The sequence below is a fragment of the Ursus maritimus genome, unplaced genomic scaffold (genome assembly GCF_017311325.1).
Source record: "Ursus maritimus isolate PB19 unplaced genomic scaffold, ASM1731132v1 scaffold_12, whole genome shotgun sequence".
Taxonomy (NCBI): domain Eukaryota; kingdom Metazoa; phylum Chordata; class Mammalia; order Carnivora; family Ursidae; genus Ursus; species Ursus maritimus.
The window spans coordinates 20,759,851-20,776,477 of record NW_024423564.1 but is presented as its reverse complement, the minus strand read 5'-3'; the positions used below and the strand labels follow the sequence as shown (position 1 = coordinate 20,776,477).

Sequence of the window (16,627 nt, the reverse complement as noted above, 5' to 3'; positions counted from 1 at the left end):
ATAATCGCCTTTACCAGTGCTCTTTATTTCTCTGTGTGGATTTTAGTTACTGTTCAGTGTTCTTTCATTTCATTTGCAGGTAGTGTTTTTGTTTATCTGGTAATGTCTTATTTCTCCTTTATTTTTAAGACAGAGAGTTGAATTTTGAATTCTTAGTTGAGTCTTTTTCCAACGTTTAATTTTGTCATCCTACTGGCTTTTGACCTCCATGGTTTTTGTGGAGAAGTCTCCAGTTAGTCTTACTCAAGTTCTGTAATACATGGTAAGTTATTTTTGATCTTGGTATACAACTTTCAGTGTCTCTTTGACATCCATCAGTTTGACTATGATGTTTCTAGATATGGCTTTGTTTGAGTTTATTCTTCTTGGATTTTCCTAAGTTTCTTGAATGTGTAGATTAATATTTTTCATCAAAGTTGGGAGTTGCTAGCCATTATTTCTTAAAATATTTTTTTCTGTCTCTTCCTTCCTTTTCTTTTTTGGGGATTCCTTAATGCTTAATTTGGTACACTTGTTATTTCCACAGCTCTCTAAAGCTATGTTTATTTTTCTTAATTTTCTTCTTTTCCGCTCCTCAGAGTAGACAGTTTCTATTGGGCCATCTTCAAGTTTGCGTTATTGTAGCTCAGGTCTGTTGTTGAGCACTTCTAGTAAATATTTTATTTCAATTTATTATATTTCTTTAACTCCGGAATTTTTTATTTGGTTCTTTTTTATAATTTCTTTTTATTGATATTCTCTATTTGGTGAGTTGTTGTTATACTTACATTCTTTAGACATGGATTTCTTTATTTCTTTGAACATATTTATAATGGCTGATTTAAATAAAGTCTTTGTCCAAAATCAGGGTCTCCTTCATGAACATTTTCTGTTGGTTGCCTTTTTTCTGTGTATGTGTCATACTTTCATCTTTCTTTGCATGTCTTAAAATTTTTGTTGTTGAAACTGGACATTTTATATTATATTGACTCTGGTATCATTACTTTGCCCTCTCCCTTCAAAGTTTGTTGTTGCTGATACTGCTGTTTTTCTTGTTGTATGACTGTCTTGGACTAATTGTTTTCCTCCAGTGTATGGCCACTGAATTGTTAGAACTGACTCTAATAGTCACCACATTGAGAATAGAGATTTTTCTAGGGAACTGCCAGTTTGAACAAAACACTTAACTGTGCTCTTGAGATGCTGCTTTTAACGGAACTTCCAAAGAAGTCAGATCTCTCCATTGTCTGCAGTGCTGCTGGCTTTTAGCTACTTTCAGCTGAGCTGGGGCAGGAGGTGAAACGGGAATAGCCCCAAGTAAAAACAGCAGAAACCCTCTAGTCTTATGCAAGTTTGATAGTTTCTTCTTGGATGGGTGCTTTTTAGTTTGTTTTCTGGTTTTGGTTAATTACCAGAGTTCTGAACCGGTAATTTTTAGATTTGTCCCTTATATTTGTGTTGTTTTAGAGAGAGAGCTGATTTGCCAATATCGTCTCTCTACCCTTTCTTCATGATTTTTCATATAATGCAATGCTGGATTTGATTTACTGGTATTTAGGATTTTTGTGAATATTGGTGATGTTTTTGAATTGGGTAATATCTGGTCTTTTTCTGTGCTTTGGAATAGCTTATATAAGATATTTCTTTGATGGTTTAGTAGTTTTTAGGTCTGCTAAGGACAGAGGATTCTGCATTATTTTGTTTTTGTTTTTTTAAGGATTCTACCTGCTATAATGTAATTCTACTGATCTGTTATCAAATGCAGTGACTTCCCTGCCTCTGCCTCAAAGTGACCATATGCATACATTTTGTTTTATCTTTGATAGTATATGTAATAGTACTTCGTAAAGTTTTAGCTAAGATTTTTGTCTGTGGTTTTTACTGCTTTATCCCCAGTGCCTAGAACGGTGTCTATAATATAGTGTGTTCCAAATAAGTATTTCCTGAAAGAATGAATAGCATTATCTAGTCTCTAAATATTTCTGTTTACGTCTCACTTATTTCCATCTCCAGTAAAGTCTACCAATTCCCTCCATATTTCATTTCCTTCCCACACTCCACGGTAAAAAGTCAGTTTTAATGAATTTATAACACTTTTTACGAGTAGATTTTTACTTAATTGAATCTCTTTTTAGAGCTAATTCTTTTTACTACTATCAGTATTATTGTAACCATTTATGTAATATGTTTTTACATACTTTTTGTTCTAACTACTTTTTAGGCCATGGACACAGTCATTCCCTTTTTAATGGTGTTCTGGATCAGGCACATGGCCATGGAGATCATTGCCATAGTCATGAATTGAAACATGGTGCTGCACATAGTCATGACCATGCTCATGGACATGGACACTTTCATTCTCATGGTGAGTACAGCCAAAATCCTTTCAAATGGACAGCCTTACAAATACACAGAAATTTTATATAGATTACTCTTTTAGTTGAAATAGTCTCTTGAAAATGTTTTGTAATCAACTTCCTTTCTAATGAATCAGACTAAATGGTTCCCAGGGCTTGTTCATTTTTAGTATATAACGAAATTAACTCAGTATAATGCCATAGATATAGCTTTTTTCAGTGAGTATATTATACTATGTGCCACTATTTTAAATGAGTTTCAGTGAGTGAGAAACAATTGCATTTTATTGAATGAAAGTTATAATTTTTTTTTTTAAAGATTTTATTTATTTATTCGACAGAAATAGAGACAGCCAGCGAGAGAGGGAACACAAGCAGGGGGAGTGGGAAAGGAAGAAGCAGGCTCACAGCGGAGGAGCCTGATGTGGGGCTCGATCCCATAACGCCGGGATCACGCCCTGAGCCAAAGGCAGACGCTCAACCGCTGTGCCACCCAGGCGCCCCGAAAGTTATAATTTTTTAAGTACAATAAGGCCTTTTGTCCTACATATGGGCTTATAAAAATACAATAGGGATTTTCAGTTTTGCGCATTTTCAGTGTAATTTTTGATAAATATCAACTGATACTTCCCTGTTCCCTTAGAAATCTTTGTATGCTGGAGCACGTGGGTGGCTCAATTGGTTAAGCTTCTGCTGTCGGCTCATGTCATGATCTCAGGGTTCTGGGATCGAGCCCCTCCTCAGCAGGGAATCTCCTTCTCCCTCTTTTTCTGCCCCTCCCTGCTGCTCAGAGTATAGATTAATAGAAATTGCTTAAATACCACAGTCTGATTATCTTTAAATAAATTATATTCTTAAGGATTATCTGTACCTGCTGGATAGAATCCTCACACTTTTGATTTGAAAATTGAAAGGGGTCTTGGGAATTGAATATTAAGTCCCTAATTTATCAGTCTCTAAAATTTGCTATATTTTTGTAATTATTATAATGGTATGTTTTATTTATTTATTACTTTCATTTATTTTTATTTTAATTCCAGTATACTTAACATCAATATTACATTAGTTTCATAGTGATTCAACAATTGTATACATTACTTAGTGCTCATTAAGATAAGTGGACTCTTTATCCACTTTACCTGTTTCACTCGTCCTCCCACCTACCTCCCCTCTGGTAACCATCAGTTTGTTCTCTAGTTAAGAGTGTTTTTTGGTTTGTCTCCTTTTTTCTCCCTTTGTTCATTTGTTTTGTTTTGAGAGAGAGAGAGAGAGAGAGAGAGCGAGTGCATGGGCAAGTGGGGGGGGGGAGGAGCAGAGAGAGAGAGAGAGAATCATAAGCAGGCTCCATGCCCAGCGCATGGAACCTGATTCGGGGCTCAGCCTCATGACCCTGAGATCATGACCTGAGCTGAAATCAAGAGTTGGATGTTTAACCATCTGAGCCACCCAGGTGCCCCCATTTATTTTGTTTCTTAAATTCCATGTATGAGTGAAATCATATGGTGTTTGTCTTTCTCTGACTTATTTCACTTAGCATTATACTCTCTAGATCCGTTCATGTTTTTGCAAATGGCAAGATATTATTCTTTTTATGGTCGAATAATATTTCTGTGTGTGTGTGTGTGTGTGTACACATGACATCTTCTTTATCCATCTATCGATGGACACTTGGGCTGTTTCCATAATTTGGCTGTTGTAAATAATGCTGCAATAAATAGTGGTGCATATATGCTTTCAAATTAGTGTTTTTTTTTTCTTTTTTGAGTAAATACCCAGTAGTGTGACTACTGAATTATATGGTAGTTCATTTTTAACTTTTTGAGGAACTGTAAAAAACATTCTGTAAAAAATCAAGAGTCAAATACTTAATCAACTGAGCCACCCAGGTGCCCCCAGAATGAAACTTCTGTATTACTCTGTAATATATTCAGTGGACTCCAAATAACGTAATGATTTGAGACCCACTCTCACCCATTCAAAATCTTGTAAATAGTTATAAATTTAACAACATCGTGTATCTCCTTGAATTTTTATTTTCATTCCAGAATTTTATAATAATGGATTATATTTGGGTTATTAATTGATCATGTGTTGTACTTCTTGGCAATAAAATATGTATATAAATTTAAATTTTTTATTTCCTAGAAACATAAGACTTAGCATTTAAACATTTCTTTTAGCTGGAGTTATTGTAGTTATTACTAAAAGTCAATCAAAGTAATCCTATTTTTAAAATGTTGATACATGTATAATCATAAAAGGCAACATTTTACTTAAAACACATATCTTAATAATTTGAGCTCTTTTTTCTCAATTAGTGTATGAATAAATGACACTTACCAGCATAAAAAAGGTTTTGGCAATAATTCTGTTCCTATTTTATAGCTTTACAAGTACTAAGAAACCTTAAATAGAAGAAATTTCTGTTTATAGCACTTTCAGTCAATTCTTTGAACATTGTCAGAATTACATTCCAAAAATTATATAGTGGTCTGTTACCAAAAATTATTTTTGGTGATCTATAAATTGGCAGTTTCATTAGCTAATCCTTGCATTGTGTTAAAAACAATTGGAAACTATGTTGCTTACAAAAGGATTTGCTCACTAGTCAATAGAGTCATTACTTCTGTAGCATTACCATCAATATTTGCAATTGACCCCTTGTTTGTTGCTCTAGAATTTTTTTTACACCTTGAGCAATGCACTGTAGTAAGATTCTAAATAGGTGAAAAGTAACTGGTTTTTTTGGCCAAGGGGAAGAAGGGTAAGTGGCAAAGAAGAATTTACATGACATCTGGGCACATGGAGATCATAGTAACTAGTAAAAGGAAATGCTAGGTTTCAAACACAAGGAAATCTGACTCCAGCGGTGCCTGGGTGGCTCATTCGGTTAAGCATCTGTGTCTTGGTTTTTTGTGTCAGTTGAGTGTCCCACTCTTGATCTGGGCTCCGGTCATGATCTCAGGGTCATGGGATTGAGCCCTGCATAGGGCTCCTTGCTCAGTGGGGAGTCTGCTGGAGATTCTCTCTTCTCCACTCTCTGCTCCTCCCCCCTGCACTCTCTCTAAAATAAATAAATCTTAAAAAAGAAAAAAAGGAAATTCAACTCCAAAATCTTCTCTTTACTATTATTTCTGCCTTTAGCATATATTAGCCTATCTGAAGATACAAAAGTAATAGGGCCATGATTCCATTTTGCCCTTCAGAGACATCAAATTCTCACTGGGAAATACTGTGAGTGTCATATTTATTGAAATGCTACACTGTCAGTAAAATTAGCTGGTTTTTTGTTTGCTTGGTTTAACTGCTCATGTCTCCGTGACTCAAGCAGTAAAAGTTTATGTATTGCTCTTGGGTTGATGGGGTAAAGGAGGGTAGGTGCTGTTTCTCATTCAGTTCAGGGATCTAGGTTCCTTTCCTCTCTAGGATTCTTTACCCTTGGAACCCTCCACTGGATTCCCTGCAGCTACCTGGAGATAGAGTACATAGAAGATCATGTGGGACATTTTTATGAGCCTAGAAGTGGTTTACCTGTCATATTTCTTTTTTTATTTTATTTTATTTATTTGACAGAGAGCATAAGCAGGGGGAGCATCAGGGAGAGGAAGAGGGAGAAGCGGACCCCCATGGGGCTTGATCCCAGGACCCTGGGATCATGACCTGAGCCAAAGGCAGATGCTTAACCAACTGAGCCACCCAGACGCCCTACCTGGCATATTTCTTTGCTTAATACTGTTACGTATATCACATAACTCAAGGGAGCCTGGGAAATGTAGTTTAGTTGTTTACCAAAGAAGAAGAAGAAATGGGTGGTAAACAACTAGTCAGTCTCTACCACAGATAACAAATTTTATGTCCAGAAGGACTTTTCAGATTTTACATAGGTGGGAGTTCTATTGTTTTACCCAACCATTATATTGGTATAGCAGAATACACCTTTCCAAGTAATTATGTCAAAAATTACTGTCTTTATCTGGACCTACTACCTATAGACAAATCTCTTGCCTTCACCCGGAGCTGGATTTGTAGAACAGTTCACACTTTTGACAATCAGCATGATTTTTTAAGGTGACTACATCTCTCTCCCCAGCATAGCAGTGCCATATCCAGACAGAAATCACTGTGCAGCCTTAGGCTTTTATGCCTCTTCTGGCATCATTAGCCTTCTATCAAAGCTCTAGCAAGGATGTGTCAGCTCTTTGGTACTATGGGCCAAGAACCATGACCCCAGGCAGGCTTTCTGTTAGACGTGTTCAGAAAGCTTGTCAGGCCTCCTGATGATCTCAATATTGCTGATCTTTTCCCTTGTTTACCTGTGTTTTCTGGTTTGATGTTAAAGCTGATATTATCTTCAGAGTCAGTATAGCAATTACAGTATTTTTAAATTTTTTCTTCAGAAAGGCAAAATGAAAAGTATTTTTATCTCTTCTGTTTGAAAAGCTTGCCACATTCATCTAGAAGCTATTAGAAAACTCTTGTTTGCCACAGTCCAGTTATCCTGGATGCTGTCCTAGCTTCATTTCTTGGACTTCTTGTAACTTTCAGCAGATTTGTTTTGTCTGAGTTTTCCAGTTGTAAAATTAGTGTAGCAAACTGTAGTTTAAGGTATGTTATGAATTATAGAAGACTTTCACAATGTTTTTAATTTACTGTTTTTTACCAGATTGCTTGATATAATAATTTCCTAAATACTGTGTACTATTGATGCATTTTGAAATTGCCCATGTATCTTCATTAAACTATTATATTAAATTTAAAAAATAATTTTGTAGGTCTTATGTGGCTGTATAGTCATGCGTCCTTCATGATATATTTGAATGAAAAGTTCTCTGAATTGCAAAAATTGAATCGGTAATTGAAGACATATTTTAAAATACTTTAACTTAACTCTCTACAGATGGTCCCTCCTTAAAAGAAACAGCAGGACCCAGCAGACAGATTTTACAAGGTATGACAAGCACTTTGTGTATTTCTCAGTTTTATGAAACAGGTTTCATTGTGTTGAGCTATCTGAAATTTTCCTTTAAGAAAAATATATAACAGTATTTGTGTCTAAAGTATTATCTTTCCTTGTGACTTTTTATTTTTTTTTATTTTTTTTTTTAATGATTTTTTATTATATTATGTTAGTCACCATACAGTACATCCCCGGTTTCCGATGTAAGGCTTGATGATTCATTAGTTGTGTATAACACCCAGTGCACCATGCAATACGTGCCCTCCTTACTACCCATCACCGGTCTATCCCATTCCCCCACCCCCCTCCCCTCTGAAGTCCTCAGTTTGTTTCTCATAGTCCATAGTCTCTCATGTTTCATTCCCCCTTCTGATTACCCCCCCTTTCTTTATCCCTTTCTTCCCCTACTGATCATCCTAGTTCTTATGTTCCATAGATGAGAGAAATCATATGATAGTTGTCTTTCTCTGCTTGACTTATTTCACTTAGCATTATCTCCTCCAGTGCCGTCCATGTTGTAGCAAATGTTGAGAACTCGTTCTTTCTGATAGCTGAGTAATATTCCATTGTATATATGGACCACAACTTCTTAATCCAGTCATCTGTTGAAGGGCATCTCGGCTCCTTCCACGATTTAGCTATTGTGGACATTGCTGCTATGAACATTGGGGTGCATATGGCCCTTCTCTTCACTACGTCTGTATCTTTGGGGTAAACACCCAGTAGTGCAATGGCTGGATCATAGGGTAGCTCAATTTTTAACTTTTTAAGGGACCTCCACACTGTTTTCCAGAGTGGCTGTACCAACTTGCATTCCCACCAACAATGTAGGAGGGATCCCCTTTCTCCACATCCTCTCCAACAATTGTTGTTTCTTGCCTTGTCTATTTTTGCCATTCTAACTGGCGTAAGGTGGTATCTCAGTGTGGTTTTGATTTGAATTTCCTTGATGGCTAATGATTTTGAACATTTTTTCATGTGTCTGTTAGCCATTTGTATGTCTTCATTGGAAAAGTGTCTGTTCATATCTTCTGCCCATTTTTTGATTTGTTTATTTGTTTCTCGTGTATTGAGTTTGAGAAGTTCTTTGTAGATCTTGGATACCAGTCCTTTATCTGTAGTGTCATTTGCAAATATATTCTCCCATTCCGTGGGCTGCCTCTTAGTTTTTCTGACTGTTTCCTTGGCTGTGCAGAAACTTTTAATCTTGATGAAGTCCCATAAATTCATTTTATCTTTTGTTTCTCTTGCCTTTGGGGATGTGTCATGAAAAAGGTTGCTTTGGCCGATGTCGTAGAGGTTGCTGCCTATGTTCTCCTCTAGAATTTTGATGGATTCCTGTCTCACATCGAGGTCTTTCATCCATTTGGAGTTTATTTTTGTGTATGGTGTGAGAGAGTGGTCAAGTTTCATTCTTTTGCATGTAGCTGTCCAATTTTCCCAGCACCATTTATTGAAGAGACTGTCTTTTTCCCACCGGATGTTTTTTCCTGCTTTATCAAATATTAGTTGCCCAAAGAGCCGAGGGTCCATTTCTGGGCTCTCTATTCTGTTCCATTGGTCTATGTGTCTGTTTTTGTGCCAGTACCATGCTGTCTTTGTGATCACAGCTTTGTAGTACAGCTCGAAATCCGGCATTGTGATGCCCCCAGCTTTGTTTTTCCTTTTCAACAGTTCCTTGGAGATTCGGGGCCTTTTCTGTTTCCATACAAATTTAAGGACTATTTGTTCCAGTTCTTTGAAAAATGTCCTCGGTATTTTGATCGGGATAGCATTGAAAGTGTAGATTGCTCTGGGTAGCATGGACATTTTAACTATGTTAATTCTTCCAATCCATGAGCATGGAATATCTTTCCATCTTTTTATGTCTTCCTCAATGTCTTTCAAGAGTGATTTATAGTTTCTAGAATATAGGTCCTTTACGTCTCTGGTTAAGTTAATTCCAAGGTAACGTATGGTTTTTGGTGCTATTGTAAATGGGATGGATTCCCTAATTTCTCTTTCTTCGGTCTCGTTATTCGTGTATAGAAATGCAACTGATTTCTGAGCATTGATTTTGTATCCCGCCACGTTACTGAATTGCTCTATAACTTCTAATAGTTTGGGAGTGGCTTCTTTTGGGTTTTCCATATAGAGTATCATGTCATCTGCAAAGAGAGACATTTTGACTTCTTCTTTGCCAATTTGAATACCTTTGATCCCTTTTTGTCGTCTGATTGCTGTTGCAAGGACTTCTAGTACTATGTTGAATAATAGTGGCGAGAGTGGGCATCCTTGTCGAGTTCCTGATCTTAAGGGAAAGGCTTCCAGCTTTTCCCCATTGAGAATAATATTTGCAGTAGGCTTTTCATAGATGGCTTTTATGAGATTGAGAAATGTACCTTCTATTCCTACACTCTGAAGGGTTTTAATCAGGAAAGGATGCTGTATTTTGTCAAATGCTTTTTCGGCATCGATTGAGAGGATCATATGGTTCCTGAGTCTTTTCTTGTTGATATGATGTATCACGCTGATTGATTTGCGAATATTGAACCACGCTTGCATCCCAGGTATGAATCCCACTTGATCGTGATGGATAATCCTTTTAATGTACTGTTGGATTCTATTAGCAAGTATCTTGTTGAGGATTTTGGCGTCCATATTCATTAGGGAAATCGGTCTGTAATTCTCCTTTTTGAGGGGGTCTTTGCCTGGTTTGGGGATCAAGGTAATATTGGCCTCATAGAATGAGTTTGGTAGCTTTCCTTCTGTTTCTATTTTTTGAAATAGCTTTAGGAGAATAGGTATTATTTCTTCTTTGAATGTTTGGTAGAATTCCCCAGGAAAACCGTCCGGGCCTGGAGTTTTGTTATTTGGAAGGTTGTTTATCACTGACTCAATTTCTTCATAATTAATTGGCCTGTTTAAGGAATCAATTTCTTCCGGTTTCAATCTTGGTAGTTTATAGGTTTCCAGGAAGGATTCCATCTCTTCCAGATTGCTTAGTTTATTGGCATATAGCTGTTGATAAAAATTTCTAATAATCCTTCCAATTTCAATGGTGTTCGTCGTGACCTCTCCTTTTTCATTCATAATTTTAATAATCTGGGTCCTTTCTCTTTTCTTTTGGATAAGTCTTGCCAGTGGTCTGTCAATTTTATTGATTCTCTCAAAGAACCAGCTTCTAGTCCTGTTGATCTGCTCTACTGTACTTCTGGTTTCTGCTTGATTGATTTCAGCTCTAATTTTGGTCAACTGCTTCCTCGTGCGTGGATTAGGCCTGTCCCTCTGTTGCTGTTCCAGCTTCTTGAGGTGAGAATATAAAAACTGCATTTTAGATTTTTCTATTCTTTTGAGTGAGGCTTGGATGGCTATGTATTTCCCCCTTAGGACTGCCTTTGCAGTATCCCATAGGTTTTGGACTGTTGTATTTTCATTCTCATTGGTCTCCATAAATTGTTTAATTTGATTTTTGATTTCCTGGTTTATCGAGTCATTCCTGAGCAGGATGGTTCTTAGTCTCCAAGTGTTTGAGTTTCTTCCAAATTTTTCCTTGTGGTTGAGTTCCAATTTCAGAGCGTTGTGGTCTGAGAATATGCAGGGGATAATTTCAATCTTTTGGTATCGGTTGAGACCTGTTTTGTGTCCCAGAACATGGTCTATTCTTGAGAATGTTCCATGGGCATTAGAATAGAATGAGTATTCTTTGGTTCTGGGGTGTAGTGTTCTATATATATCTATGAGGTCCAACTCGTCGAGTATGGCATTCAAAGCCTTTGATTCTTTGCTTAGTTTTTGCCAGGGTGTTCTGTCTATTTCTGAGAGTGGAGTGTTGAGGTCCCCTACTATTAATGTATTTTTATTTATATGTCTCTTTATTCTGGTTAAGAGTTGGCTTGTGTATCTTGCTGCTCCCCTGTTGGGGGCATATATATTTATAATTGTCATATCCACTTGTTGAATACTTCCCTTAAGAATAATATAGTGCCCTTCTGCATCTCTAACTATAGTCTGTAGTTTAAAATCCAATTTATCTGATATGAGAATTGCTACCCCAGCTTTCTTTTGAGGTCCATTTGCGTGAAAGATGGTACTCCATCCCCTTACTCTCAGTCTGAATGCATCTTTGGGTTCGAAATGAGTCTCTTGTAGACAGCAAATGGATGGGTCATTTCTTTTTATCCAATCTGCAACCCTGTGGCGTTTTATGGGATGGTTCAAACCATTTACATTAAGACTGATTACTGAGAGATATGATTTTAATGTTGCCATGTTGCCAGTAAAGTCTTTGTTTGTATTGGCTGTGACTTTCTGTTCTGTATCACTCTTGGGGCCTTTTTACTTTTATAGAACCCCCCGTAATATCTCCTGTAGGGCTGGTTTCGTGGTTACAAAATTGGTTAGTGACTGGCGATTCTGAAATGTCTTTATTTCTCCATCAATTCTGAATGACAGCCTTGCTGGATAAAGGATCCTTGGCTGCATGTTTTTCTCTGAAAGAGCTTTAAATATGCTCCCCCAACCCTTTCTCTCATTCCAGGTCTGTGTAGACAGGTCTGACGTAATTCTGATGCTTTTGCCTTGGTACGTGAGAAATTTCTTTGCCCTGGCCGCTTTCAATACTGTATCCTTGCATCTAATATTTGCGAATTGCACTATGACGTGACGTGGCGTAGGTTTGTCGTGGTTGAGCTTGGGAGGGGTCCTCTCTGCCTCTTGGACACGAATGTTTGTTTCCCTTGCTAGATTAGGGAAGTTTTCAGCTACAATTTGTTCAAATATCTCTTCTAGACCTCTGTTTTTCTCCACCCCCTCGGGGATGCCGATGATTCTAACATTGGATCGTTTCATTGAGTCAGTAATCTCCCGTAACCTACATTCGTGGGCGTGGATTTTTTTAAGACCATCTTCTATTTTCATTTTTTCCTCTATTAACCCATCCTCCAATTCACTAACCCGTTCCTCTGCTTCTGCGACCCTGGCCGTCAGAGCCTCTAGTTTTGCCTGCATTTGGCTCATAGAATTTTTAATTTCTGTCAGATTCGCTCTCATTTCTGTCCTTAGGGATTCTATATTCTCAGTAACCTTTTCGTTAATAGTTTTTTCAATTCTACTCATCATTTTGACCATCGTTACTCTGAATTCCATTTCTGATAATTTGGTTACATCCATATCCATTATTTCTGTGGCAGAGGCCACAGAATCACTGTCTTTTCTTTGCTGGGGGGGGCTTCTCCTTCTTGTCATTCTGATGAAGAGAGGTTGCGGGGTTTCCAGAGCCCAAATTATTGACTGGGTCCCAGGCCGTGCCCCTTGTTTTATAGGGATCTTAGGGATGTGGGCTTCTTCTTTAAAGATTTTATTTATTTATTTATGTGGCAGCCAACCAGCGAGAGAGGGAACAGAAGCAGGGGAGTGGGAGAGGAAGAAGCAGGCTCCCAGCGGAGGAGCCCGATGAGGGACTCCTTTCCGGAACGCCGGGATCACGCCCTAAGCCGAAGGCAGGCGCTCAATGACTGCGCCACCCAGGCGCCCGGGTTGTGGGCTTCTTGATTTTTCAGCCTGCCTTCTGTGTTCTGGGGGAGGGGCCTGCCGCGCCAATACTCAGGCAACCCTGTTTGGGTAGAGTCTCCGTGTCCCCTGCGAGGGAGGATGGGGATGGGCACTCTCTGAGCCGGTATTTCCAGGCTTTTGTTCTCTGGCGGCTTTCCCTGGCGGTTTGCTGTGCCTCTTCTGAGAGTCAGAGCAGCAGCGGCCAAATTTCAGCCTCTGTCACGGAACAGAAGGATTGCGGCCCGTTCTCTACTAATGTTCTGGCCACTGTTTATCTTCCGATATCTGTGCACAGTTTCATGACTCCCCGCTTCGTACCTCAATACTCAGCGCTGGAGATGTTCATTTGTAGAGATCCAGATGCGTCTTCCTGCGTCTCAGGCTGGTTCCGTGGTTGTTTAGGCTGGTCTGGTACCTATCCAGCTCGACTCGGAGGACCGGCTGAAAACGGTGTCTCCTATTCCTCCGCCATCTTAACTGTCCTTGTGACTTTTTAAATATATACTATTAGATATATTAGCATACATTCTTTTAACTATCACTTGGCTATTTTCTTAGATTTAATAAGATTACAGAAGTTAGAAACTATACTGCTTAACTATAAATAATACCCATACCAGTGACTATAGTAACACCATAGTAATATATTTGCCTCCATAGAATTACAAAATATTTTTTCCAAGTTCGGTATTCAGTGTGTATTTACATTGTGGAAAGATTGAGAGTAAGAAATGTAATGCATTCAAACCCTTAGAATGGATAACACCGAGAGTGAACCCTAATGTAGTTGGATTTTGGGTGATCATTATCAGTTTTCAGTATAGTTTTATCGGTTGTAGTCAATGTTCTACTCTGCTAGGAGATTTTGACAATTTGGAATGTTATCCCCAGGATAGGGGTATATGGGAAATCTCTGTACCTTCTGCTCAGTTTTGCTATGAATGTAAAACTGCTCTAAAAAGGTGTATATATATATATATATATATATATATATATATATATATATATATATATATATATATATATATATATATATATATATATATATATATATATATATATATATATATATATATATATATATATATATATATATATATATATATATATATATATATATATATATATATATATATATATATATATATATATATATATATATATATATATATATATATATATATATATATATATATATATATATATATATATATATATATATATATATATATATATATATGATGCAAAGTGAGACCTTTGTCATATCCATAGGCATCAAATGATGATGGCTAAACAGGAGCTTCCATGTCACATAAATGATACATTACAAAAGCAGAGAAAATCAGTTTTGTCTGTGAATTATGATAGTTTCTTTTTGGGGTAGGAGCCGATCTTTGGCTCTGAATTTCTGTTTAGACTTCATCATCAAAGTTTCCTAATTCCCAGCTCCCCACCTTCCTGCTTTTATTAACTTTCGACTTCAGTCTGACTTTCCAATAGCTTGTGATCCAATCTCTCCTGCGCCTATTTTTCCCCACTATTTCTTGATATAGCTCTTGCTTTTTTTTTTCTCCCCACTATGAATGTGCTCCTCCATACTGAGGAGTTTATTTCAGGAGGCTTAAATGTGTCTTCCAGTCACTAGTTTTCCATTTGCAAAATATATAGAATTGGTTTAGAACAGCATTTGCTGAAATAGCTTGTAATCATGCATATGTAATGCATCCATATCCAATGCTATAAATTAGCCTTGATAATACGAGTTTATTTTTAGTTTTGGAAATCATCACAAGTTGAGGGAAGGGAGGTTAGATTTGCCTTCCTAATTATCTTTTATACAAGCTGTTATAAAAATTATATTTTCTGAGTGTCCATCAATTTATGGTGGCTCCAGCAGCCCAGGAGATAGGTCAAGGATAGGGAAAACTGTTTGGCATTCAAAGTTTCCATGAGGATACTCATACATGAAAACTGAGTTAACTGAATTTTTCAGTTATTTGCAGCATCTTCAATCTGACCTCTGGCTGGAGGAAAGGATCAACAACAGCAGCAAAGCAAAGATTTAAAACCCAATGATTCACATATTAAAATTACCAGATATAAAATAAAAATATATATGTATGACCTCTGGCTAGAGTGTTCTTGGGCAGTTAAAATATCCATATCATACCAAGTCTTCTAAGGCTTTCAACTTTTATGTTAAATTAAACATATTAGTTTAGACTTCTTTCTTTACTGATTTTTTTTCTTGAAACAGTTACTAGAAAGTAGGAAGGGCTTAGGTAATTAATGACACTTGCTAATAAAGCCAGTTTTGAGATCGGCACATAATATGTGGTCAGGGATTTTTCAGTCAAAGAGAAATCAAGAACAAATGATTCTTTTCTCTTTCCTTTCGGTATTTCCAGCTGTTTTCATGTCTGATCCTACTAAAACACTGATTAAAGAATATAAGGGCTTAAAATCACATGTCACTTAAGTGGTTTGAAGCATAGGTACCTTCAATCTACTTTGTTGGGTATTTTTCTTCAGTTTTATTTCATAAACTTAATGTGGCCTCGACACTTATTAGTCTGTTTAATTCTTTGCTATTTGAAATACCCTAGAAAAAGAGTTTTTTTCTCTAAGTATGCTTTGGTATAATATTTTTGTTACAGGAAATAGAGCTATTAGCTTTTTGAAGAATAGTTATAAAGGTCATTACTCTATACAAACGAAAAAGTATATTAAGTACTGCAGGATGAATTATATTTGGTATAATACTTGATATAAAATTATACTGTAGTAGATGAATCGAAGCATATTTTCCTAGAGCACATTAAGATTTGATTGGACTCAGTAATAGTCTGTTTTTAAATTATTAGAAAGTGTTTTCAAGTTTTAGTAAATGTGTGTTTTACACTTAAAAAAGAAATGGTTTGCCTTTAGTTGTCTAGTGAATAATAAAGATGTAGAATAAGTATTTCCAAAGTAGACACATGCTTTTTACACATTACTTCTTTTCAGATAGAATAAATTCTATTTTAAAATGTTCTATTTTTAGTAACATGCGTTGTTTGTTTCAAAGACAATGTTTTGCTATACAGTAAATTTTACCTATTAAAGATTAAATGTTGAATAATTTATTGTCTTAGTTAAGTCTGTTCAAGAAATAATGTATTTTAAACTTACTTCTTGATTTTTTTAAATGGTTTTCCAGTCAATTATTAAATGTTAATATTTAATAGGCTCTGGTTCTGATACCACTTCTGACCACAAACTAAGATTCTGTGCTCAATTCCAATGGGGAAGTGAACAATGTACTCTCATACCAGCAAGCAGTTCTCTGCTACCTGGAAGCCAGAAGGGCCTGGGACTGAAAGTTCCAACCCTCTATGATTGGTTCCCCTGGCAGCCAGCTACCATCCTTAGGGTGGGGTCCAATAGTATATTAACATTAACAAGAGACACCTTGTCGCCACCACTTAGGAGGTTCCAAGGGTTTTCCAGAAACCAGGATAAAGACCAAATATGTATTTCCTATTATAAATCACAATATCACAGTATTATATCTAGGTTTCAAGACAGAATATCAGTATCCTACCAATTTAATATTTATTTATTAAAAGTTTTAAAAATATTTTATAATTGCTTTTAAATATTCAGATCTCTACTTTCTTCCTTATCGGGTTCAAGCTTAGTGTATAATTTTAGGTAGCAAAACCTTCAGGATAATTAATAAATGTATCAGGATTTTATAGAGTTACAGTCCATAGGAAATTTAGTTTCAAGTAGTAATAATTTTAATTACCAGCAGAGGGCT

The 16,627-nt window shown here is 36.6% G+C and overlaps 1 protein-coding gene across 1 annotated transcript in view; it reads left to right on the top strand.

Moving 5' to 3' along the window:
• SLC30A7 (solute carrier family 30 member 7) overlaps window positions 1–16,627 on the top strand; it is an 87,590-nt gene that overhangs the window by 26,103 nt on the left and 44,860 nt on the right. Inside the window, exons 6-7 of the mRNA XM_008697647.2 lie at window positions 2,201–2,344; window positions 7,234–7,284. Coding sequence (XP_008695869.1) covers window positions 2,201–2,344; window positions 7,234–7,284 — 195 coding nt within the window. The remainder of the gene's footprint in view (window positions 1–2,200; window positions 2,345–7,233; window positions 7,285–16,627) is intronic.